Raw genomic sequence first — 25,262 nt, forward strand, 5'->3', positions numbered from 1 at the left:
GCATGCTCGAAATTAGCATGTTCTTTTGTTAGCTATAAAGTAAAGTAATGTAACAGCCTGTAAATACACCACAGCGGGGCTAAGGCCTCCTCTAACATTGAGAAGAGGGTTTGGAACGTACTCCACCACGCTGTTCCAATGCGGATTGGTGGAATGCACATGTGGTAGATTTTTTATGAAATTAGACACATGCAGGTCTTCCTTCCGTGGTGTTTGCCTGGGTTTAAACCCACAATCATCGGTTATTATAGCTGTTTGTCATCAACTATCATTTTTACTTTTTATTAAACTACCACAATTACATTAAATAATAAATATCTTAAAATAGCCATGGGAATCTAAGGAAATGATTCTATATTTAAATTTACAATCAAGTTTCCGACTTCAGAAAGTCAATATAAGGATATATTGACTTTGGGAGAGAATATTCGATTCTACTAAAACCTTAAGAACTTTATTTACTTTACATTATTTTAGGTTAGACTTATTTTCATACAGAATATATTGATTTAATTGTATATTGATATGTAATTTGACGTACAAAAATACTTTCTAAGTTTCTTTGTTGTTGTGAAGCTACAGCTATGACTTTAGATACTTTTATTGCAAAACCGCCTGGGTACCACCAACGCATCAGATATTCTACCGCTAAACAACAGTACGCACTATTGTTGTGTTCCGGTTTGAAAGGTCAGTTAGCCAATGTAACTACAGGCACAAGGGACGTAGCATCTTAGTTCCCAAGATTGGTGGAGCATTGACGATCTAAGGAATAGTTAATATTTCTCACAGCGTCATTGTCTTTGGGTGATGGTGACCACTTACTATCAGGTGGCCCATATGCTCGTCCGCCAACCTATTCCATAAAAAAAAAAAGATTTTATGAAATCGTTAAATAAAGATTACTCTACATTTAATTTATTTAATTAGTAATATCAGTCACGACGAAAAAGTATCCCTTAGTAATTTTGTATAGTAACACTGAGATTACTGCTACAAACAATGTTAATATTGCTCAAACAGCATCTCTTTCAGTTAATCTTTTTTTAGACAAATAATATAGTAAAATCTCTGCGTTTAAATGGTCCACGCTTAATCAATGAGTAAACTTAGTTCATTATATAATATAACAAGAGATCAATCTTTTCAAAGAGTTAATTATATATATTTTTAGTCTTAATTCCTTTTTTTTCTTATACGCCCTCTGGACGATTCCTTTTTTTGATTATCTCTGATTTATATTTATTGTGCAATCAATTTCTCCGGACTCTGCTAAAATCACGAGCGAGTTAACGTCGCCACTGCCTTCGAATCCCGCAAGAGTTGACTTAATCATAAGAACGGGACGCGAAAATCGCTTCGAGTAAAACGAGCCCCCTGGGAGGAGTCGCGATCGGCCTCCTTTTGCTTTCTTTACCTTCAACTCGATCCACTGTTGCCAACTTACCCGGATTACAGTGGACTTACGATCTTATAGCCATAAGAAAAACTTTACCCGTTAAAGTGCTCCAGTGTTTCTTTTTTTGTTATTTAAAACGTTAGTGTAAAGAGGCGATCTACTTTAGAAGAACCTCTTATCCGCCTCGTAGTCGAGAATTTAAAAGACCTCCATTTCAAAGGTGTCGTATAATTTGATATTCTCGGCAACATCTATGACGAAACGTTTTAGTGTTAACATGATCTTACGTTAGATAATTCATGGACGTCAACTGCCATTAGGACCTTGTTAAATACGACACTAAACAAATAGGCGAACATTTAATAATAATCATTAAAAATTTGTGTAATGTCTAACACGCCAAAACGTTTTTGTTCAACTATGATTCTTCTAACAAATGTAAATAAGGTTTCGAATACAATGAACAAAAATACAAAATTTGATACGGTAAAATAGGTGTCTTGAGGGCGTAAGGGTATTACGCTAGCTTATGGCACTGTATTAATTTTGAACCGTAGTAACTTTGGCGGTGACAGAACTAAGACACCGACACATAATTCACTTTGTTACGCAAATGAAACTAGCGCTTAATTTACTGTTATAATTTAGTGAATTCCTTTACAACACTCGCCGTGTACCTACACCGTTTCCACTGTGGCTACGGGCTGTGGGTTTTTGGGTAGGATTTATTGGTGCTACGTTATGTACGTGATACATAACTTATGACTGAAATAATAAATTAAACAACGATCTACAAAAACATATATATATAAAATTAAAAAAGTTTATAGTCAATAAAATAATATTGGATCAATGTTAGGATTTATTAAAATCAATTTAAAGTATAAAAAAAATGTTATAAAAAAAACATTTATTCCGAGTTTCAAGTACTTTCGAATTACCATACTAGATATGAGCAACCGCACGTGAAATTGGCAAAAAAAAAAACGAAAGGGGAAATCACACGGCGTAGTAACGCGGGCCGACTCGGTTCTCGAACTACATTACACTTTACATAAAAACATTGCGTTGAACGACAACGGGGCATCAACTTTCCCAGCCAAGACATAAGCGAAATTGAATTACACATATTGAAAAAGAAATGTGTAGCTCCTTGGTGGGCGTGGTTTTGTTCAAGGCCCCTCCTACTCAGTCATCCGCGCATGAATCGCGGCTGCATCGCTTGAGAATCGCTAGCGTGCCGCGTGACACAGACGATGCCCAGTGCGAGTTGAGATACGCACCGGGCCTGTGTCGCATCCGCACGCTACTTCTGAACTCTTCTCGTGACACATTTTACGCGAAGTAACTTTTGGTGTTTACATTTCAAAAAAATATTAAATAAATAGTTTTTTTTTTTAATGTGTCCATAGACAATATTGGATGTTTAAAATGTAAAGAAGTTTTAGTTTTATTGTGAAACTATGAGTGCAGTGTTAAGAACGCATGTGTTGTATAATTAATAAATAATTATTATAAACTGATTCTAAAATGTTAATTATCAAATATATAAAATCTGGGTAGGTATCTTATTTATAAAATTAACACATTAAGTATAATTATATGTTATCATAATAATAATATTTTTTTTTATATTATGAAGTATAGTAGTCGTAGTTTGAATTATTATTTGTATTTTATTGTAAATAACTACTATCAAACGTATGTAATCGCTTTTATAATTTTAAATTAAATTTCTTGAAATAATCTATATAATTTAAATAACTTTTAATTTAACTTTAGATTAAAACAAAGTGTAATTAAAATTTTGCTAAGTATAATTAATTTAATTCGACGAAATGTTTGTTTAGTTTAGTTCAAGATAAATTCTTAAGTCAGGAGATTACTTTAAATGGAAATTACGTTAGTCTAGGATTAAATTAATTGAACGCGTAGTCAAAGGCGTTGAGAAACTAGAAAATATTTAATTTAATTTATAATCGTTGAAATAAATTTTAATTAAAACATTCGATTTTAAAGTATAAATTTTATATAAGATATTAACATTTTTAAATTAATTTCCTTCAAATCACTAACTGTATTTTGAGCTTTTTAAATGTAATCGATATATTAATGTAACAATAAGTATACTTCGTACATATACTTTTTATATATTTTTTTTTTATTCCGTCAAAGTTGTGATTTCAAATCACGTATAATCGAGCAGGCTTACAAATGTATCAGGTACTGTTAAGCGGTAGAATGATTATATTTTAGTATTATGTGAAGTTTTTGCATTTTCGATATTTATAAAACTTTTTCCTATAGCACACAAACCGCCACCATATTTACCCCTTTAAGGAGTGAATTAAAAAAGTACTAAATCGTTTTAGCGGTTTAAACGTGCCAAGCTAACAGACTGAGTTACTTTCACATTTATAATATTAAGCATAGATAGATCTATACATATAATGACTTTTATCAATTGACTTTACACGTAATTTTAATCTCTATTTACTTAAATATACTATGTAATAAAAAAAAATTGCAACCAACAAAAGGCGAATACATTACCATATTAGTTTCGTTGCTGCATGATTGAGACGCTTTGACTATATTTAATAAAAAAATATATAAGGCCATACGAATGAACAAAAAATGTCGAGCGCTGGTTGTACCATAAAAATTATTTTTAAATAAAAAAAATAAATGATCAGAAGTATTTTTAAACGTCGTAAAAAACATCCTAAACTATGTAAAAGTATTTATAAAAGTAATTAATAAAGTAAGTAATATCTATCTAAGTAGTAATGTATGTCTTGAAATATCTTATAATATTAATGTTACGTAAAAGAAACATTTTATATATTCCAGATTAATTAGTAAACTACAATAAAACTTCGTCAGATAATTATTCTAAGCAAAGAAGTATTAAGGACTTTGTTCAACATTGAACTTTCGCTCGGTTTCAAATAGTAAAACTTTAAATTTACGTACTCCGTAAATTATACTGGCTAAAATATTAAATCGTCATAAGGCTTAGTTTGCACTGCGAAATTATAACGTGCGATTTCTTCACGCGGTTTATACACGTATCGGATTATGTCAATGGAGTTGTGTGAAAAAGAGTGTGCTTATTGTTTGAGGTTTACTATTATAAAATCTCAGAAGAAAATAAAAGGTTGGAAGAAAACAATTAGTACACTCTCGTCTCAGGTTATATATGTAAAGCGCGCGTTATTATTTCCGGTCATATCGAATTAACATGCATGAGTAAAAGTGTCAGGGAAGGTAAAGAGCGTGACCCTCGTTTGTTCTTTACTGACTTATTAACTATTCTAATCACCTTTGCACATCAAAAATATATGCTTAAGTTACATAATAATCAATAATACATTATTAATTTATCCATTTATTTTATTAATAACGTTAAAATGTGTAATCGTTATGATTTAAAAATATCTTTCAACAAAATTATAGACTGATATTTTCTTCTTAATCAATTAAGGTAATACAAGTAAGGAGCATTTTGTTGCTTCCATTGAAATTAAAGAAGATAATGAGTAGATGAAGAAGAAGATACGTTAAGAAAGGTCCATGTGTCGAATAGCACTTTGCCCTGTGACCGTATCTAGGAAATTGTTGTCATTTTAAAGTTTATTTTACTCAAAAAATTATGACCAAAGTCAATGCCAACTATATTGTCCGTCTAGCGTCAAAATGAAACAATGTATCGAATCGAGATGGCCCAGTGGTTGGAACGCGTGCATCTTAACCGATGATTGCGGGTTCAAACCCAGGCAAGCACCGCTGCTTCATGTGCTTAATTTGTCTTTAAAATTCATCTCGTGCTCAGCGGTTAAGGAAAACTGCGTGTGACAAATTTCATAGAAATTCTGCCACATGTGTATTCCACCAACCTACATTGGAACAGCGTGGTGGAATATGTTCCAAACCTTCTCTTCAAAGGGAGAGGAGGTCTATAACCCATCAGTGGGAATTTACAGGCTGTTGTTGTATCTGTGTAATAAAATAGAAATAATTTGTGCTCAATATTCGACGAATTCTCTATTGTCTCTTTTGTCGCAAATACAAACTTGTTTACCACGCGAATTTTTAAATCGCGAACGCGTGCTCGCACACTATAGCATGTGTTTAAAATTTCCAAAAATAAACCCACGCGGCGTTTTTCTTCGCGGTGTGAAATAGCCCTTACATTTCATTTTATATGTTGGTAATCTTATAATAATACTGATCATGTTTGTGAATAAAAGTCTTATCGTCTTATATTTTTGGATCAAAATTGACTTATAAAAATTACCAAATGATTTTTAAATCGGATATCCAAATGACAATTATACCTTGCTGTCATTCGCTAATCGACATCTTCCATTAGCGATTCCTTAACGATAACAAATATATAAAAGTAAATCTTAATTATTATTTTGCAGCTTTGACATTCGACGTCGGTGTTGCCACTATTTCGTGTAAAATTACTCTTGTTTGAACTCAATAAAAAACATTCCAACAGACCGATTCCCATAAGCAACTCTTCACATAAGTTGCCGATATATTACTGAATAAAAATAAATAGCGCTGAAATCACTTTTTACAATTTTAAATTTCATACCGATGATACTTTTGTAATTAAGGTTAATTTTCATCGCCGCAAAACAGATTACGAATTTAATTTTTAATCTTTTAAATATATCTGTTAATAAATGTATTGTTCTTGATACTGGCGACTCGCCCCGGATTCGCATGGGTGCAATACTGTGTAGAAACTGCAGTAAAAATGTGTTTATTTACGACATCACTTTAAAACCTCTAAAATTATCAGTGCACCACTACTGTATTGTCTATGCATTATATACAAAAACCAACCTCTCAAATCATTCTATCTATTAACAAAAAAGCGCATCAAAATCCGTTACGTAATTTTAAAAATAGCATACATAGTGACATACTACGATACTAATAAAATATCGAAACGTCTTAAATTTAAAATATACATTAAAAATTTTAAACGTAAAAAGTAAATTATTAGTTTTGAATAACAGAAAACGTTAATAGGTTACAAATAATTTAAGATTTTAAATTAACCTGGTTATTTTTATTACTAAAGCTATTAATTTCGGAATATTTACCATGTTTACATGGTAAATATGCAACTTTAAATACAACCTTTAGTAATACAAACTAATTCAGTTTTTTTTTTCATTAAAATCAGTGAGTAATTTTAAATATTTATATTTTTCTTCGTATTATATAATTGTATCCGAACGTTGAACTTTCACAGTGTAAAAATATTAATGTCACATATGTGTCGGGCGACAAAGAAGGAATTATCCGGTATGGCGCCACGCTAGGTATAAAATCGAGTTTATTTATAATATCCTCTTCAATTATGCATTTCATATAATAACATATGTATTAATAATTTTATAGAGTGCATATTTGAGATTGTTTTTTATCTGTCATATAATAATATGATAGATAATAAAATATTTTATGTTATTCTGATAACAGTTTTCGAGATTTACTTGGATGTGTATAGGAACTGGAATGTTCCACTTTTGCATTGTAAAGAGGCACAGATTAAAAAAAATAGATATGTTCGACATCAATGTGTGTACAAAAATATATTAAAATATACAATATCCATGAAAACTTTTCTGTATAAATTATATTTGAATATTTAATCTCTAGTAATGATAATTTCGTATAAAATTAGTTTTATTCTATTGTTTTTGCTTTAATTACTTAAACAATTAAATCACTTAAATTACTAATTGAAATCACTTAATTTTTTTTTATACGGCATAAAGTAACACAAAGGCCTAAACGTCGATTAAGCCAAAACTTTTACCCCTAACACCCTACAAAAGAAATAATGTTTTTGTTTTATAAATTCATACTCCCAAGTAAATTATTAAATGATACGTAAATTTATTTACTCATTTTTTTATTTTGAAGATTGATAGCATATTTCTGTTTTATTAAATATGTATTATTTATAGTATATATTATTCTTAAAAACATCTCGAGTTAATTTTTATAAAACATCTCTGTATATCATAGATTCAATAGATTTTTTTTTTACTTATTCATTAACTTAAAAGCATCTTGAAAGCCAAACAAGAAGCTTCGTCAGTTTTATACAAAATGAGGATCAACATAATTTAATATTCTATTCATTTTCTGTATGAATATCTGTGTACGAAAAAAAAAATTTAAGAGCTTTCGAAAAAGCCAGTTCAATGCTTGAAGCTTTAATCCGAACATCTCAACTCTACGCAAATTAATACTTTCTTGTATTACGTATTGTTTAAATCATCAATTGTTTTTTTTTTATATTTTAGACAAATTTCCGATCTGTCTATTTGTAAGGCGATTTGTTAACACTGTATATATAAATATTATATATATATATATATATATATATAAACATTCATGTACATACAATTCACTTTTCGTATTATAACCTATTATGTATATATATATTTGCTTACTACAAATATTTACAGCAATGATTTGAGATAAAATAAGATTAACTTTCAAATTTTTCAGTCATACACGTATGGTATGTATTTCATTTTATACGTTCTAATAAAATATATTCAACGTTAAAAAAGTTTATACTACGTAGAGTGTATTTTTTTTATTGATGGAGTTGACATTTTTATTCGTAAAACTTATGTAATTATAAGCACTGAGCATACAGAGTTCTGTAGATTACATTATGATTACGATACTGCGTGATTATGGTATTTTATACTTTTAAGTTCAGTAGGGTTAGGTTATTACAAAGGACAGTCCGTTTTTAGTTTAATAATCAATTATTCGATGGTATGATAATGATAATAAGTACACAATTTCATTTCATTTGTAAGGCCGAGAAAATATAAAAATCGAATTATAATATTCCAGTACACATTAAATCAAGTTGATAAAAACGAGTTCAGACCGTAACATGACGTAAAAACAAAGTCACTTCAATAATGAAAATGACATATGATATTGAAATAATTGCTATAAATGCGTCGTTTTATAAATTAACGGGTCAAATATTTGTTAGTTTGATTTAGAATATAATTAATAATGTATCGTACGGTGCGTGTAATTGATTATTATTTTATCAGAACAACGGTCGTATTGATGTTTTCCGACGAGGGTAAGCGAGATAGTTTAATGTGGTCATTAATTTAATCCGATACCAAATGCGATATTATATTTATCTACTCGCTTGTAGTTTAAAAATATTTTTGTAATTTATATTTTTTTATATGGTATAGGTTGGCGGACGAGTATATGGGCCACCTGATGGTAAGTGGTCACCATCACCCATAGACAATGACGCTGTAAGAAATATTAACTATTCCTTACATCGTCAATGTGCCACTAACCTTGGGAAGTAAGGTGTTATGTCCCTTGTGCCTGTAGTTACACTGGCTCACTCACCCTACAAAACGAAACATAACAATGCTGAGTACTGTTATTTAGCGGTATAATAACTGATGAGTGGGAGGTACCTATCCAGACGGGAGAGTGAGACTGCATCGTTAGTTCGTATGACTAGCTGATAAGGCTTTAAATCTTCGATTCAAATCCTTATCATACTCTAAATTTTGAAGATTTTTATCAATATTTTTTTTATTAAAAACACAACTGATGTTAAAGCCCTTTCAATTATTAATTTTATGAAAATTTGGTGATACTTGCTCAAATAACACTTTCCTGTTGGTCATGCGTGTAATTTCTCAATACGTGGCTGTCACATAGACTACGGAGATTCTTAATCTTAAAGATGAGTCAAAATAATCGAATGGCGCTCGATAATAGTGATTAAATAACATCTTATATGCGTACTAAAATGATTGTATTAGCTAACATTATTATATATAACTTTTTAAATATTTAGTGATGTTAACTAATTTCTTTACTAAGATTTTCTAATATATTATTTTTCAGTGTACACACTTTACACTTATTTTTATTATTACAAATACTTTTAAATTGTTTAACGATTCAGCAATGCTATTATAAGATTATTTTTAAAATGTTATTTTTATTTAAATTATTATTCGACTGCTGATATACTTAGGATATTATTCACAAAAGTCACCATTGGATTTATAACAAGCACTAGTGCGCTAAACTAAGCACTGTGTTCAGACTTACATTTTAATACATACTTAGCCTAAAATTAAAAACATATATCTCAAAAAAGCAAGGGACCGTGTTATATGAAACAAAAGAAATCGTTTGACACAAACAGGACGTAATAAATATCTATTACAGCTTACGCGATAGAGGTTTTTAGTCGCTTATCTTAATAGTGTGTGAAATACAGCTTAGTAGATTTGCAGTTACGAGTAACGCTACATTTCCTGAGCGTTGAGTAATTTAAAGACGGCTACCACTGATATCTGAAGGCACGGACATCCATTAGCCCAACAATAAGGTAGAGGTGTGTTATAAATTATAAAAAGGTATACTTACTCCTTAATTTATATGGAACGATTAAATGTCTGTTTTGTCGGTGATTTAATCAAACGTTTCCATGTTTATCATTAATTAATGGGTCGATTTAATTAAATGAATATTATATTTGTACGGTTTCATTTTTATATTGAAATATATGCTGATATGACAAGTATAATGTAATTTAACTGCAAGGAAGATGAATCAAGCATTGTGCGATTCCAAAAATATTTTTTCAATCCAACAGGCGCTTTTAAATTTCCAGACAGACTTACCCACTCGATTGAATATTAATAAAATTAAGAATTGTCAATTCAAATATTATTATAATCATAATATTTATTTAATATATTAATTATGTAATTCATGCTTGTCAATTCCAATTACTTTTTTTAATTTAACAAAAAAAATATTGTAGCCTAAGTTACTCGTTATTATATCAGTTATCTGCAAGTGAAAGCCCCGTCAAAATCGGTCCAGCCGTCCAGAGATTAGCCGGAACAAACAGACAAAAATTGTAAAAAAATGTTATTTGGACCATGTATAAATACATATACATTTAGTAAAAAAGACCTATTTTAATATTATAAACAGACACTCCAATTTTATTTTATGTATATACGAATTGACAAGCATGAATGAATTTTGTGATTTTCGCTAAATGGGTGATTGAGTCGGACGAAACCTACCATATAAAATGTAGAACAAACCTTTACACAAATCTTCATATTACAGTAGGGCATTCATTATTAATTATATTATTTATAAAGTGGACTGTTAACTGGAGTATTGTTATAAAATAGATCATATTATTTCATTTAATCCGACTAATACAGAACGAAGCTTTCGAAAATCTATTTCCATCGTAATCTTCACAAATTAGATAACCTCTAAATGTATTCCGTCTAAGTGGTTAATATTTTTCTTGGCATCGTGCCAATTTCAACACACTCACACAAAGTAAAGTTAAATACAATTAACTTTCATAACACTTTGTACAATTACCTTGGACTATAGAAGTTGTATGAAATTGTTAATAGTTCTTTCGAGCAGGTTATTTTTAATTATTTCGCTGCCTTCCCAGCGGTCGTGTCATACGAGCTAAAATATAAAAGTTAATTATACAGTACGACTCAAAAAAAAAAACAAACGACAAATGGAATCTACAATGTATTTAATAAAGTCATTTTATTTACTCTAAATTGTGAAAAAACGTCATTTACATAATTTATTTTGAATAATTATATCATAACAAAGACAATAATTTTATTGAAATGACAATACAGTAAATTCATAGAAGCCTTATCCCAATTATATTTTGGATCGGCACAGCATGTTTTCTCCTTCCATACTTCTCTGTCGGACGTCATCTCACAATTAACATTCTAAATAGCCATATCTTCTTTCATAGAAGCAATAAATAACTCACGTCAAATATGATAACTGAAATAAAATCGCAGCATCAGAGAACGTCCGGCGAAAATCAATAGGCCGACCAATAGGTGCCTATCATTTAGACATCTAGCGTTGCGTACGCGGGTTACAGCAGAGCTGTAAAGCTAGCCGTTGATATTCGTGCATGTTGTATGACGGGCCACTTTTTGTCCGACACGTCACACTGACAATTCATTAGGCCTCGCTGGCTATGATATTAATTAAGGGATGCCTTCAGCGGAAGCCTCGTATGCAACGATAAGTAAATTGATATAATCACTTATGTACAATAACAATGTTTATATGTAAACTAGTTTTCGTCTACAGCTTTGACTAGATGCTATGCAGGTACTTAGTGGTAAAGCTTTGTGCAAGCACCTGGGTACCATGGTACCATTCATTCATCAGATACTCTATTTGAAGAGTGAGTCTTGATTTTCCATCCCAAAGAAGAGAAAAACAGTCAACTTTGTCTTGTAAAAAAACATACAACAGTAAATTAAACGGGATAGTCATTTTTATTGCATCTTCGAAGGTATTCACTTTTACGACTAAGAACTTAAATGTATTAAAAAAATATTTTTTATGGATATTGAACTTTACTGTAGCCCTTAAACAGTATTAGAATTAAAAAACAGTTGCGCTATCCGCTAGCTCACAATTTATAGTTTGTAAATCTTATTTACAAAATTTGAACGACACGCCTTTTCAACAAGCATTTCGGCGAACCAACCTACCAATACAATAATTCCAAATAAGATTTCCTTTCCATATATAAATACCAAATGTCAAATAAAATTTCGCCTGACCTTATAAATCAATTTATAAGGCTAAGCGAATGACTTTCACACAATATGACAAATGACGACAAAACCTTATAGCTTTTAATAATTAATATCAAAATATTATGCAAGCATAATACGAGAAGGATACGAGTAAATCAATAAATAACATATTGATTGTGAAATAACCACTATCGCAAACTCGTACAAGAAAACACCCTGATCTGAGTAGAAGAATCAGTGAAAAATCTTAGCGGGATTTTTCACTGGTTCGGATTATTTAAACATGTATGCGATATCACTAAAAAAGCCAGAAGGCCGTCGTTTCATTCCCAAGGTATGCTATCAATCATGAACTCTGGTTTTATAAAAAGCTTTTGCCCAGCGTACCTTTACAACTTTTTTTATTTTGACCGTTTTCTGGGATCCTGTTGTAAAGCCGTGTTCATTTCCATGCAGTAGAGTAACAGTTATGAGTATTGTGTTTATTCCTTGTTATGAATATAACATTTTCTCACCGAATAATGAATATTTTTCTGTTCATACATTACATTATATAATATTTAGAGAAGACACAGTTACTGTTTTGATTCCATTAAGTACTCTCTCTAGAGGTCAACACTATCCATAGACATGGACGCCGTAAGAAATTTTAATTATTCTAAGGAATTCGCGAATTCACCACCAACTTTGGAAATTGAGATGATATGTCCCTTGTTACCTTTAGTTACACGTGTTCACTCACCCTTCGAACCAGAACCATGCACTATTGGCGGTAAAATATATGATGAATAGATGACACCCAGACGGATTCGCACAAAGCCCAGCACCAAGTTTTATACACAAAGATCTACTAAGACTGATATAAACATTTGTCTGCACTTACAATGCTTTATCTGAATACATACTCTAAGGGAACGCTAAGGAACTAATCCCTTCAAAGAGTTGTGAGAATATATTCATGTGCATATACCAACTTAAAAGCTACTGAATTTGATATTTATCTTAAACGACATTATAATTTAAATTAAATTGAACGCTATGGTATTTTTGATCTAATCAATAATGATTTAGTAATTTTTAATAAATCTTGGTACGTATTAAGTAAGGTGCGTCATTTTTATTGTGATCGATCGTATAGTTATCATATATAAACGAATGATACTAATTCTTTACAATTATAATTATATAATTGAATTTTTTGCCAAACTCAGTAGGAGTTTGGTAAAGAATTCAACGTTCAGAAAAAAATATATTGCTTCACTTAAAAAAAAATAATAAAACTAGACCAGTCAGATATTTCTTAAGAACTTAAAATCATCTTAATTTTTTTTCAACTTAAAAAATACATAAAAAATATTTCTAAAACAAAAAATAAAAACTATAGTAATAAGGGAGTTACAATCAGCTAAGCGACTGTCCTTGTACCTTCAAGAACAGATTATATAATAAACATGAATTTTAAATGAGATTCACAAGCTCAGGTCAAAGTAGCAAGAAGTCCTTATTAATCATCTCTTAATCGTTGAATATTCAAAATATGCATACAATGTGCAAGAACATAATAAAATAGATTTACATGTGGTCAAATTCCTTACTTATTAGCAAACATATTTTCATCAACCTTTTGTATTCTCATTAATAAGCATGCTACTTAGTAGCATTGCTTTTAAATAGCATTTATTCATAATTAAGAGGTGAAGTTAAATTAATGATTCGATTTGAAGCAAATAGTCATTTTGTTGACATTCAATATTTAGACGCACGAGAGCTATTTTCCGTATTCATACTAATCACTTTATTGCGCCAAAGCATCAGGGATCGCGACCACATGCCCGGCCTGATTACACTGCTTTATAATTGCTCTTACAAATGAGTTGAAATTGCCAACGCCGATACTGTAATGTTTTCAGTTGATCGTTCATTAATTTGTGTATATTGTGTCAGTTTTAACATTTGTCTGATCAATGCGGTAAGCTTTGTGACTGATTTTGTATTGTTATTTAGAATATTACTTTTTGATGTGTATTTCGAGGGAAATTTAGCTCATCAAACTTCTGATAGACAATTTGATATTTTTTATAAATCTTCATTTTAATTTATGTAATCGTATCCAATTTTAAAATACTCATTATGCGATTAAAAATTACAACTATGTTGCATAAATTTTTATTTTGAAAACTAGATATATTAATTTGATCAGTGTACTATAAAACAAGTGTATTGTTATTTAGAGTATAACTTTTTGATGCCTATTTTGAAGGAAATGTGGCTGATGAATCTTCTAATATTTAATTTGATAATTTTCAAATTCTTGTTTCAAATGTATGCAATTGTTAAACAATTTTAAAATACGAATCACTATCCTAATAAAAATTAAAAAAAAAATGTTACATAAATTCTCGTTTTGGAAACTAGATATATTAAATTAATCACAATAAACGATTTAAAAAAATCATTAAAGAATTGCACTGTCTACATCTCGACTTAATAATCAGATCAGGACACAATAGGGGCCACATTAACAGACTGACTTAATTACGTAAAAGTGAAACAGTTTATTTCAGTATCAATCGATATGTGGTAGCAAAGATTAATAATAAAACACTCGAGCCACAATATAATGTTTTTAAAGCTGTAGGTCGCTTGAAAGACGACCTAAGTTGAGATAAGATTTGAAATCTTAATCATCTTTATGCGCCAACAAAAACGAGTCATGCGAAACAACCCTAAAAACTTGATTACTTTAAAACTATTCCTCGCAAATTGAAATAATTCACCCAGTCCGAGCGCATAACTTTAAAGTAACTTATGAACGAGCATAAAGAGGCTTTACACAATACGATAATGTCGTGCGATGCACGCAGCACGGAAGGGAAACGCGTTATGGCACTCACATTAATTACGACTTCCTATGGTTATAGTCTACGTCAAGAACACATTGATTCAACGTCTATTATTGTCTTATATAATGACTCACAATGTCGTTAATTTCCAAATAAATGTAATTATTTATACGTTTTAATCTATCTAATAATATTAAAGAATATTTTAGCTTTTAAAAAATGTGTTATAAGTGGAATCTAATCTCTTCGAGGGATACTTATTCGATCCTATATTTGGAATAATTTATTTTAATTATATTGATAGTATGTATTATATTCAAAGGATTCCGAAAGATTATTTATTTATAGATTCATTGTTTCAAAAATATATATAACTCACTATCTATGTCAATACATAAATACTGTATGAAATGTATGTTCCTGTTATAATGAAGTACACTCAACCTGATTTACAACTTAAGTTTTTTATCCACAACTTTAACGTTTATGGGTTTACTCTACATTTACTATATTACAATGGTTATGTACATACATTATTAACAGTAAATAATTACATTATTTAAATTAAATCAAAATAAATTTTAAAGCTTTATGAATTGTTACTATAAACGAAATTAACCAGAATATACCCAAACCGAAAATTCAAAAAGGCTCTAGAAAGTACTTTTGATTTTGTCTTTAAACAAGATTAATTTAAACCTAAGGCTAGCTACTCAGTAGTTACTCTTTATCAACGATTAGGTTAAATATTTACTTTATTCTGATTGGAAATCTAAGATAATTAACTCCACACCATTTAGGTGACTAAATCTTAATAGTTAGTCATAAGAAGGATTACGTCATTTTTTGATATATACACGCTAAATCAATATTTTCTTATCATATGACTTAAATATCTTATCGAACATTTTGCCGCCAAACAACAACACAACGCAGTATTTTGTTTGGTTAAAATAGTAAATGAGCCAATATACTCATGAGACATAATATTGTAATACCCAAGCTTGGTGGTCCAAGCTTGGTGGTCCAAGCTTGGATATTAAAACATTATGTCTCGCATAGCCAATGTACCAACATTGGCGGTAATGTACCAACATGGATGGATGGAGAGGGATGGATAAAATTTGTTATCCGCCAACCTATATGACGTTAAGTTGGCAAAGCTAAGTATATAAGTAATTTTATATAGAAGCGAACACTCTGTTCAATGAAGGATATATTGAATTTCTGTAAATGGAAACCAGGTGTAACAAATTTGCCTCTACTCTTCGTTTAAACAATGTTTGTTACCAGCTTATAACTCACGCTGGTGACTGCCAACTAACGCTATTTTCGGCTAAAATTTACAAGCATTACCACTGAGTTATATCAGCGGATACTGTATGTACCTACAAATAAAATAATCACAATTAATTCATTTCCGCATTTTAAAGCAAAAGGATATTTTCCGATTGTCGTATGTTTTATTCTTTAATATAACATCTTATTTTCGTTTAATTCAAGAAAACTTTTTGCAAAGTTTGCATTGCTTGTTTCTCAAGACTTTTGCCTTTAATTCGTAAATATTTTTGTTCGTAGAAAAAGTTTATCGACGTTCAGCCTTTGTGTTTGTTATAATCAAATTCACAACTTGGAAAATTTAATATAATTAACGTGGAATATTAAAGCGTAATCTTAATTATAATATTTTTGTAAACTTATTAATACTTATCGACCTGTGTCGGCGCTGCACAGACTTGACACAGAGTGTAAAGACGGCAACCTAATGTCCCAGTTTTTAATGCCGTAAACCCACGGTTAGGAAATTGGTGCCACACCTCGGGAAACAAGTAAATACTTATTCCTGCAGATTCCGGCGGATGAGAAAATGGACCAAATGATGGTAAGTGGTGACCACCGCCCATAGACAATGACGCCGTAGGAAATATTAAATATTTGTAACATCACCAGTGCATCAACGTTGGGATCTCAGATATTATGTCCCTTACGCCTGTAGTTACACTAGCTAACTCACCCTTTAAACCGGAACACAACAATACTGAGTACTATTGTTTTGCGGTAGATTATCTAATGAGTGGGTGGTACCTACCCAAACGAGCTTGCACAAAGTCCTTGCAGTAAATCCTTCACTTGACATGTCACTGGTCATGTAAATTCTAAGCCATAGATTAAATTAGTTATGGCAAAGAAAGTATATTTATGTTTGCGCACACATATCGCCAATAAAACACGTTCTGCGTAATAGTATAAAGAATGTTCGAATGTGTGAAAGGGAAATATCTTACGTCCTTTTTTATTCCCTAATACCGTGTATGCAAAATTTTATAATGATCATTTGAATAGTGAAGATAATATACCAGTGCATTTATAATATTAGTTAAGATCAACCACCGCGCCCGAAACTAGGCCAGGAAGAAATTATTAAGCCTTATCCTTGTCAATCGTATATTTTAATCTAATTAAGTTCAGAGCAAGTAAAGGCTTAGTAGCGCACGCAAATTACAAGAGGCACACATAAAATTGCACACCCTTAGACAGCGTTAAATTTGTTCTACAGACACTTCACGGCAGTAATTTATTAAATCCTCCTGACGCTTTTTATAACAGCGAAGTTTTTGAAAGTGTACAAACATTTTAAAGATACCTTATTAAAAACAATCTCATTCTTTATATATATGAAAGCGTTTGTATGCGTTCGTAAATTAACTCTTACACGATGGATTAATTTTGATGTTTTTAGGGTTCCCAAAGAGTGAAATGGATCATTAAACTAAGAATCCACTGGCCGTATTTCCGACCGTCTGCCTGTCTGCCACCAGGCTGTAATCTCGTGAACCGTGGAAGCTAAATATTTGAAATTTTCACAGATGATGTATTTCTGTTGCCGCTATAACAACAAATACCAAAAAACAGAATTAAATAGATATTTAAGAAGGCTCTGATACAGCAGACATGACTCGTTTTTATAGATAATGATACGAAATCCTCTCGAGCAATCCTACTCGGACTTGGCCAGGATTTTTTCCATACTGTAGTTTTGTTTAAGTTATACTTGGTATATTACAAATAAATAATAATTATAAAAAATATACCAAGATTTTATTGTACTCGAGCAGTACATCCCACCTCATTATATATGTATATCACTTACTCATCACATATTTTACCGCCAAACAGCAATAACTAGTGTTATGATATTGTGATCCGGTTTCAACGGTGAATGAGCCAGTGCAATTTCATCCATAAGGATATTAGCCTGAAATATCTATCTAGACAATTATCCTATTCGATCGTTTGAAATTACTTTCGATAAACACGACTAATTTTCTAATGTCAGGTTCCTATTTAACGTTCTGTATCCTAAATTAGTAATCGATCGTTTTTGAATTACTAATAGACAACGACAAATTTGATACTCGAATTTGAAACTTATATAACTTTTTGATAGGTATGATTTTGACTTACGCCTCGTAGACAATTCATAAAATCGTTTCATGTGTTAATCGGATATATTTTTTACTTTTATAAAATTCGAACACACGCTTCAAATTTTTAAAATACGTTCTCTCAATCAAACAAAATTTTCCGTCCTTCTAGCCATTCACTTTTTCTTTCTTTTTAAAAAGGTAGTTTTTTAAGTTAAGTTATTTGAGTATTTTTTTTGTATTACTATTGAACCATAGAGACATTTACATACCTGTATATGTGAGCATATCTTTACTAATATTATTATAATTAATGGAAATAGTTTAATTTCGTAAGTAAAATAATGATGACTTTCTTTAATCAATCCTCTAAGGTATGAAATGGAGGGGGGGGGGCAACGGTTTGTTGATTTGTGCAAATTTTAGGCAGTTCAAACAGGAAAAACCGCATGTTCATCTTGTTGTCAATAAATTATGTTATTCTTAAAATAATTAAGACAAAAATAAACGACTATAAACTTTATTCATCACTACATAGTACCTATATATTTTTACCTTAAATAGGCGGATGAGCAAATGTGCCATTGGTGTTGAGTGGCCAACAATGGTTCCGTACACCGCCAATATACGACCAATACGCCTTTACTTGTAGTCTCTTTCGGTTCTTTTCAACCATACTGATTAAATAATCTGTGTCAAGTTCATATAATATACAACCTGTACGGTGTGACCTATATTATTTAAAACTAAGTATGTAATACATCATAAACACAAATTTAGAACATGTATAACTCAATTAGTTTAAGGATCGTTTGGAATTCACGGCTTCATTACAAATACGCAAGCATATATCAGTTGCTACGATAATTATGTAATGCTTAATAATTACTTGATGGTAGGGCTTTGTGTAAGCCCGATTGGGGAGGTACCACCCACTTAGCATACATTATACCACTAAGCAGCAATACTTTGGATTATTGTTGTTTGAAGGATGAATGAGCAAGTGTAGGCACAAAAGACACCGTATCTCAGGAATGCTTAAAAGTACTCAATAGATTACGGTGATCACTTATCATCAAGTAAGTGCCAAACCACATATATATACTACAAAAATAATTATCATTTGTACGTTTATCATGCGTTATAAATATTTTATGTAAATCCTTATTCTATCCGTGTGAATTTGAAACTGTATTTAATAAATAATAAGAATTAAACGCAATCATAACATATTATTTAAGATTTACAGAACAATAATGTCTGTCAAATTAATAATAAACCAATATTTAAAAAACTCAACTTTCGTTATACTTACTGGTTTGATCAATTATTTCTTGTCATTGATAAATAAGATATAAACTCAATACAATATCATATTACTGTTAAAAAAGTGAGGCTTTGGAATTTGTTTATATCTATACAATAAAGTTACATACATATAACTCTAGTTATACTTTAATACTCTCTCATACACACACAGACATACTTTGCAATGAAAATTGTGGAAAAAGAGTAACTATTTTTTTTTTCGGTTTTCATGCCTGTTAGTTCTCGGTAGAATCTATGTTCCTAACTGGTAGTAGCTTTATATTTAATTCAAAATTGTTACATGACGATTCAAATGTAATTTTTGAGCCTTTTTGAATAAAGAATGACGTGATACTGATTTTGATTTTGATTATTTTCAAAATTAAACAATACATCAATGTTACGAAAATACTCTTAATCACCGTAACCAAAGAAATAATAAAAATGCAACAATATCTGTCATTAGGGATCTTTAACTCTCCTATTTGGAGAGTGATAATAATAATAAACAGCACAAAAGATCAAAAAATCATACGTAATTTAAATTTCATTACAAAGTATGTTCACATCTTATATAAAAAGAAATATCAATTCCAAAACTCTGCCAAATTTCGAATCATTGTAAAAATAAAGTCTAGCAATACTAGTGGCTTTAAAAGCTTACACGAAGAAGTCGCTCGGGTAGCGCTGGTAGTGAGTATTTTATTGAAAACTATCTCAAGTTTCGTTATCTTTATAAATAGTTCACAGAAATTTACTTAAGAAATGGAATTTAATATATTTGACTACGCTTGAGAAACTATGAAACAATTAGTTTTATAATTTTCTAACTCACTAGTTAACTTTATGTTCTACATGCTTGTAGCTTGAAATAGTGAGCTAGTTCAAGAACACATTAAAGGGTTTACCATTATTGATCCCATATCCCATTTTTGACTATGTATTGTCAAATCACAAGTATTTCAATACCAATTTACATGACCAGCTCAAACCAAGAGATTTAGTTAGTAATTACCAACTTAATATATTGGTTTTATTAGTGAAATGTCAGCGAAAACCTCAATCAATTAAGGAATTACTAATATTTCTCAGCTTATCACTTGTGTTAGGAATAGGGACGTCAATAACCCAAACGGTCGACCCAGCTAAGCGGCCCGTAAACCTTTGCGCTATGGACGCTCTGTATAGTTTTTCTATGAAGAAATTCTCGGTAGCAGCCCGGAGAAAGAAAATAATGAGAGTGAAGGTATTAGAAGTGCGCTTGTTTTCGCACATGAATTTTGTGTTCGAAACTCGATTCGATTTTCAAATATTTATGTATAGTCAGTAAATATCAATAAGTGTGACTATAGATACCAACTTTATATTTGACCTAAATATATTAAGTGAATTTTAATAAACGTAACTTTGGCCGAAATATGATTTAATTTTATCTCGCTACGTTACGAGGCCGCGAGCGAATCTTTGATATCAAATTCCTTTAGAACAGACCGCACGTACTCGTAGCTCCCATGCCGCATTCACTCATATATTAGATAACGTTCGACTGTTTTCTCGCAGACAGTATATGAATAAAAATACATTACCATAACTATATCGTAAGGATACTTTAGTTACAATTCATGGCGTTTAAAATATTCACGAATACAAATGCATCGTATTTATTAAGGCTAAATAATACTATTCCTTGGTTAAGAGGTCAAAATTAATGGTCTTGGATTGTAAATCATTCTGAAAAGTTATGTCCATTATATGATCTCCTGGTGGGCAGTTGTGACCTCTTACTATTGGAGATTTTTTGTGCACCCAAAATTTGGTGAGTAAAGGGCCTCCAAAAAAGTTTTGGAAATTGTTTACGAACGAAGTTTACCGAGCGATATTTTTATTCACAGTCGATTACAAAATGAATTTAAAAAGCAAATCAAGTACATGACAACACGTGGTATTGAACACGTGGTATACGTCACATTTGAACGGTATTCGGATCGTTCGATCAACCGCACTTTTGTATGAACTTTTATATTCTACTGCCAATATTTAGTATTCTTGTCTTCTGTTTTGAAAGGCCTAGTGCTACAGACATAAAAAAAACTATTGCTATTCTCAAGGTCGATGGTGCATTGGTGATGTAAGGAATGGCCAAGATTTTTCGGCGCCAATATTTACGGCAGATGTTACCAAAGTTAATATTAGGTGACCCATTTACCGGTGCACCTACAAATGCTATAAAACAAAACAAGTACAAAAAACTCAGAGAAAATGACAAAAATGTTGGAATGGCTTTATATAAGAAATTCTTTAATAAAAATGTTAAGGAACACTAAAAAATTTAAACAGTAATGTTATATTGAATTTCATTTTTGCAGAAGAACGTGAACAATGGACTTGAATAGAAGCTATAGTTTATGCTGTATAATGGAAGATTTAAGATGCAAAGAACTGAAGGTCGGTGGTAGATGGCAGCGGAGGACGGTAGCCCGCTGAAGCAACATGGCAGCGGGCGCGCGTGCGCGAGGCGGAGGACCTCTAGCGCGTTTACTGGTGCTGGCTGTTCTACAAGTCAATTTTATAGGTAACATAAAATTATTATATTATTAGGTAATTCAACTAATATTGTAATGTTTCCTAACTTTTAAACACCTATCTTTTTCCAACTTTTTTTCGCTCAAAAACTTTTCAAAAATCGTAAGAAATAAATTTAGTCATTTAGAATCTGCTTATGAATTGACTGCCTTTAAATTTTGGTATTCTACCAGTGAACGTTCCAGTATTCGTATAAATTCATTCACCGTGGCCATCTGTCTGTCCATCTGCCAAGACAAATGGCCAAATGCCAACTTCTAGTGAAATACAAATATTTTATAAGATTCGAACAAATTCCGATTCCAATCAATTTAGCCAACTAGAACTGTTACAACGACAATGAAAAAATCTTTTCTTTCATAATGAATACTTCAAATATGAGCATTATTTATAATATAAAAATGAATTTAGTTATGTTAAAAGCCTTCAACATTATTTGACTCATCAAAATATCATTTGCCACATATATTTTAAATCCGTCAAAATTATAACTTTCCGCTAGATGGCGCTGCAACAGATGAACTTCCATGCCGATCAACAAATCACAATAATGATTATAATTGATTTTGACAAATAGGCCAACCGTTGGTAATTGGTCACCAATGCCAATAAATATTGATACTGCAAGAAATATTGATCATTATTTTTGGGAACTAAGATGTTATAACCCTTGTGCCTGTAGACACACACACACATACATAACAACGTTTGCCGGATTTTACTAGTGTTTATATAAATTTATGACAGCTGTTAGATATATAAAAATTGTATTCAACGATTCGCATCATATAATCAAGTCATAAAGTATATATATAAAAAATATAATTAAAAAGTTTTAACGCTTTATAAAGCGATGCACCACGTTTTCGCAGATAGCGTTTTGCCCACACTAAATGTAAATGCAACAGCGAGATTGCCAAATAATACAGTACCGTACATTTACGACATTTGTGTAGTCCATCCAGAGTTTTGCAGTTTTCATCTAACAAAGTGCAAGCTTTCACAGCGTTTGCGTGAATTTCTACTTTATGACAATACACGGCCCGTTTGCGCGGTTATAAAAACATTCACACAAAAGATTATAGCGGGAACGGTTTATATGATATGAGGCGGCAAACCGTCAGTTGTCAAGTTAAATTAAAAATATTTACTTTAATGGACGCGTGCTTGTTTTGCAACTAAGTCGTGTGAGTTTTTAACTTATTCACTTTCAACTTCGTTTATATTCTGGATTCACTACAAATTACTGTTACCTGATTACAAACAATTATGGCAATAATTCCGATGATTTATTTTATTATTATGAAAATTTGAAAAAAGAATAAACAAATGTGACTTCTTTCTGATTTTAAAAAAACGCGATCATAATTAGAATGATTTGTTTTATCGTATTTTAAATTTAAAAATAGAATGCTAACAATTAACTGTAATTAATTTACTAATAACATAGAATCCTACCTTAACATTGATCGTTCATTGGTCCATTGTGCTATTGGTAAATATCGACTAATAACAGTGATGACATTCGTCAACGTTTCTTAGGTTTAAAATGAATAAATGTGGAGGCCCGGAGACAACCAGACAGTCTGGATAAACGGGTTGTAGTAGAGAAAATCGAAGGCAAGAGATCACGCGGTGGACTACCTACCCGCTGGTCCGACCAGATTCAAAATATAACGGGACTTACTATTCCGACTGCCCTGAGAATAGTCACGGGCAGAGTGGTGTGGAGGAAGCTAGTCGACACATCGGTAAAAGCATTTCAGGACAAGCACGACCTTCAGTAATCAAGCATACGAAAAAGAAGTGGAAGAAAGCAATGCTAAAATATCATTTTTGATGTCTGCTAATAAACATGCCAAATCTTTGATAATAACATTCCGAAACGGATATAATTTTAGATACAATATTAAAATAGAGAAAAAAAATGTAATGTACGTATGTATTGTATACGTCACTATTGCTGCCAAATATATTTTATTTCAAAATAATATTAACATTGTACGAACGAAGTTGATTTCACTATATATTATTCACTATATGACACACAATTGATTGTACAACGTTTGAAAATAATTCAATGTCAGGAAATAAAATTATTATTAAAAGTGAATGGGAATCTAAACAATTCCAAAAAATAATAATAACATGTAATATAACCGTTTATAATAGAAAGAGAAAGATAAAAAGAGAAAGAGAGGGAAAGGTTGCTTGGAGGCGGTGGGGGGTTGCGTCTCATAACGCTTTTTTTGTTCGTGATGATTTTCACCAGTACTATTGCAAGCCGCGTGAAAAGTCTAAATTCCAATTAAAATGTCTTTCGAAATATTCATATACCTAAATTAGAAACTTATTAAACTTCAAAAAGAAGATTTTCAATTACATCAAAGAAAATATTATAAAAATAACACAATACATTTATTTTTATTTAAATACTTAAATCAACTAATTACATCGTATTGGAGTCGGAGTCTGCGAAAGCAGGGCAAAGCAAAATTAATTAATAAATGTAATTATTTCATCTAATAATAAGGAAAGAAAAACTTTACTGTTTGCGATAGATAAACAAATAGTATCAGTTCAATGTAGCATTGCTGGTATTTAAAATACATATTTGTATTAAAATAGTCTTATTGATATCTCATTTATTAATAAGAACGACAACAACACCAGCCTATAAATTCCCACTGCTGGGCTAAAGGCCTCTTCTCCATTTTAGGAGAAGGTTTGTAACATATTCCACAACGCTGTTCCAATGCGGGTTGATGGAATACACATGTGGCAGAATTTCTATGAAATTTGTCTCATGCAGGTTGCCTCACAATGTTTTCCTTCACCGCTGAGCACGAGATGAATTATAAAGACAAATTAAGCACATGAATCAGCGATGCTTGCCTGGGTTTGAACCCGCAATCATCGGTTAAGATGCACGCGTTCTAACCACTGGGCCATCTCGACTCGACTGATAAGAACAGTAATAATTTTTTGTAAAATCTTTCTCTGTAAAGATAAGACTTTTGCC

General features: G+C 31.1%; 1 protein-coding gene across 2 annotated transcripts in view; it reads left to right on the forward strand.

The window, feature by feature from the left end:
• The first annotated feature begins 2,674 nt into the window (after window positions 1–2,674).
• Window positions 2,675–25,262, forward strand: part of LOC124534043 (lachesin-like) — a 107,038-nt gene continuing 84,450 nt past the window's right edge. For both annotated transcript variants that reach the window (XM_047109683.1, XM_047109693.1), the window contains exons 1-2: window positions 2,675–2,958; window positions 22,024–22,229. In XM_047109683.1, the coding sequence (XP_046965639.1) occupies window positions 22,148–22,229 (82 nt within the window). In that variant the 5' untranslated portion in view covers window positions 2,675–2,958; window positions 22,024–22,147. The remainder of the gene's footprint in view (window positions 2,959–22,023; window positions 22,230–25,262) is intronic.

This window comes from Vanessa cardui, chromosome 1 (assembly GCF_905220365.1).
Source record: "Vanessa cardui chromosome 1, ilVanCard2.1, whole genome shotgun sequence".
NCBI classification, from domain to species: domain Eukaryota; kingdom Metazoa; phylum Arthropoda; class Insecta; order Lepidoptera; family Nymphalidae; genus Vanessa; species Vanessa cardui.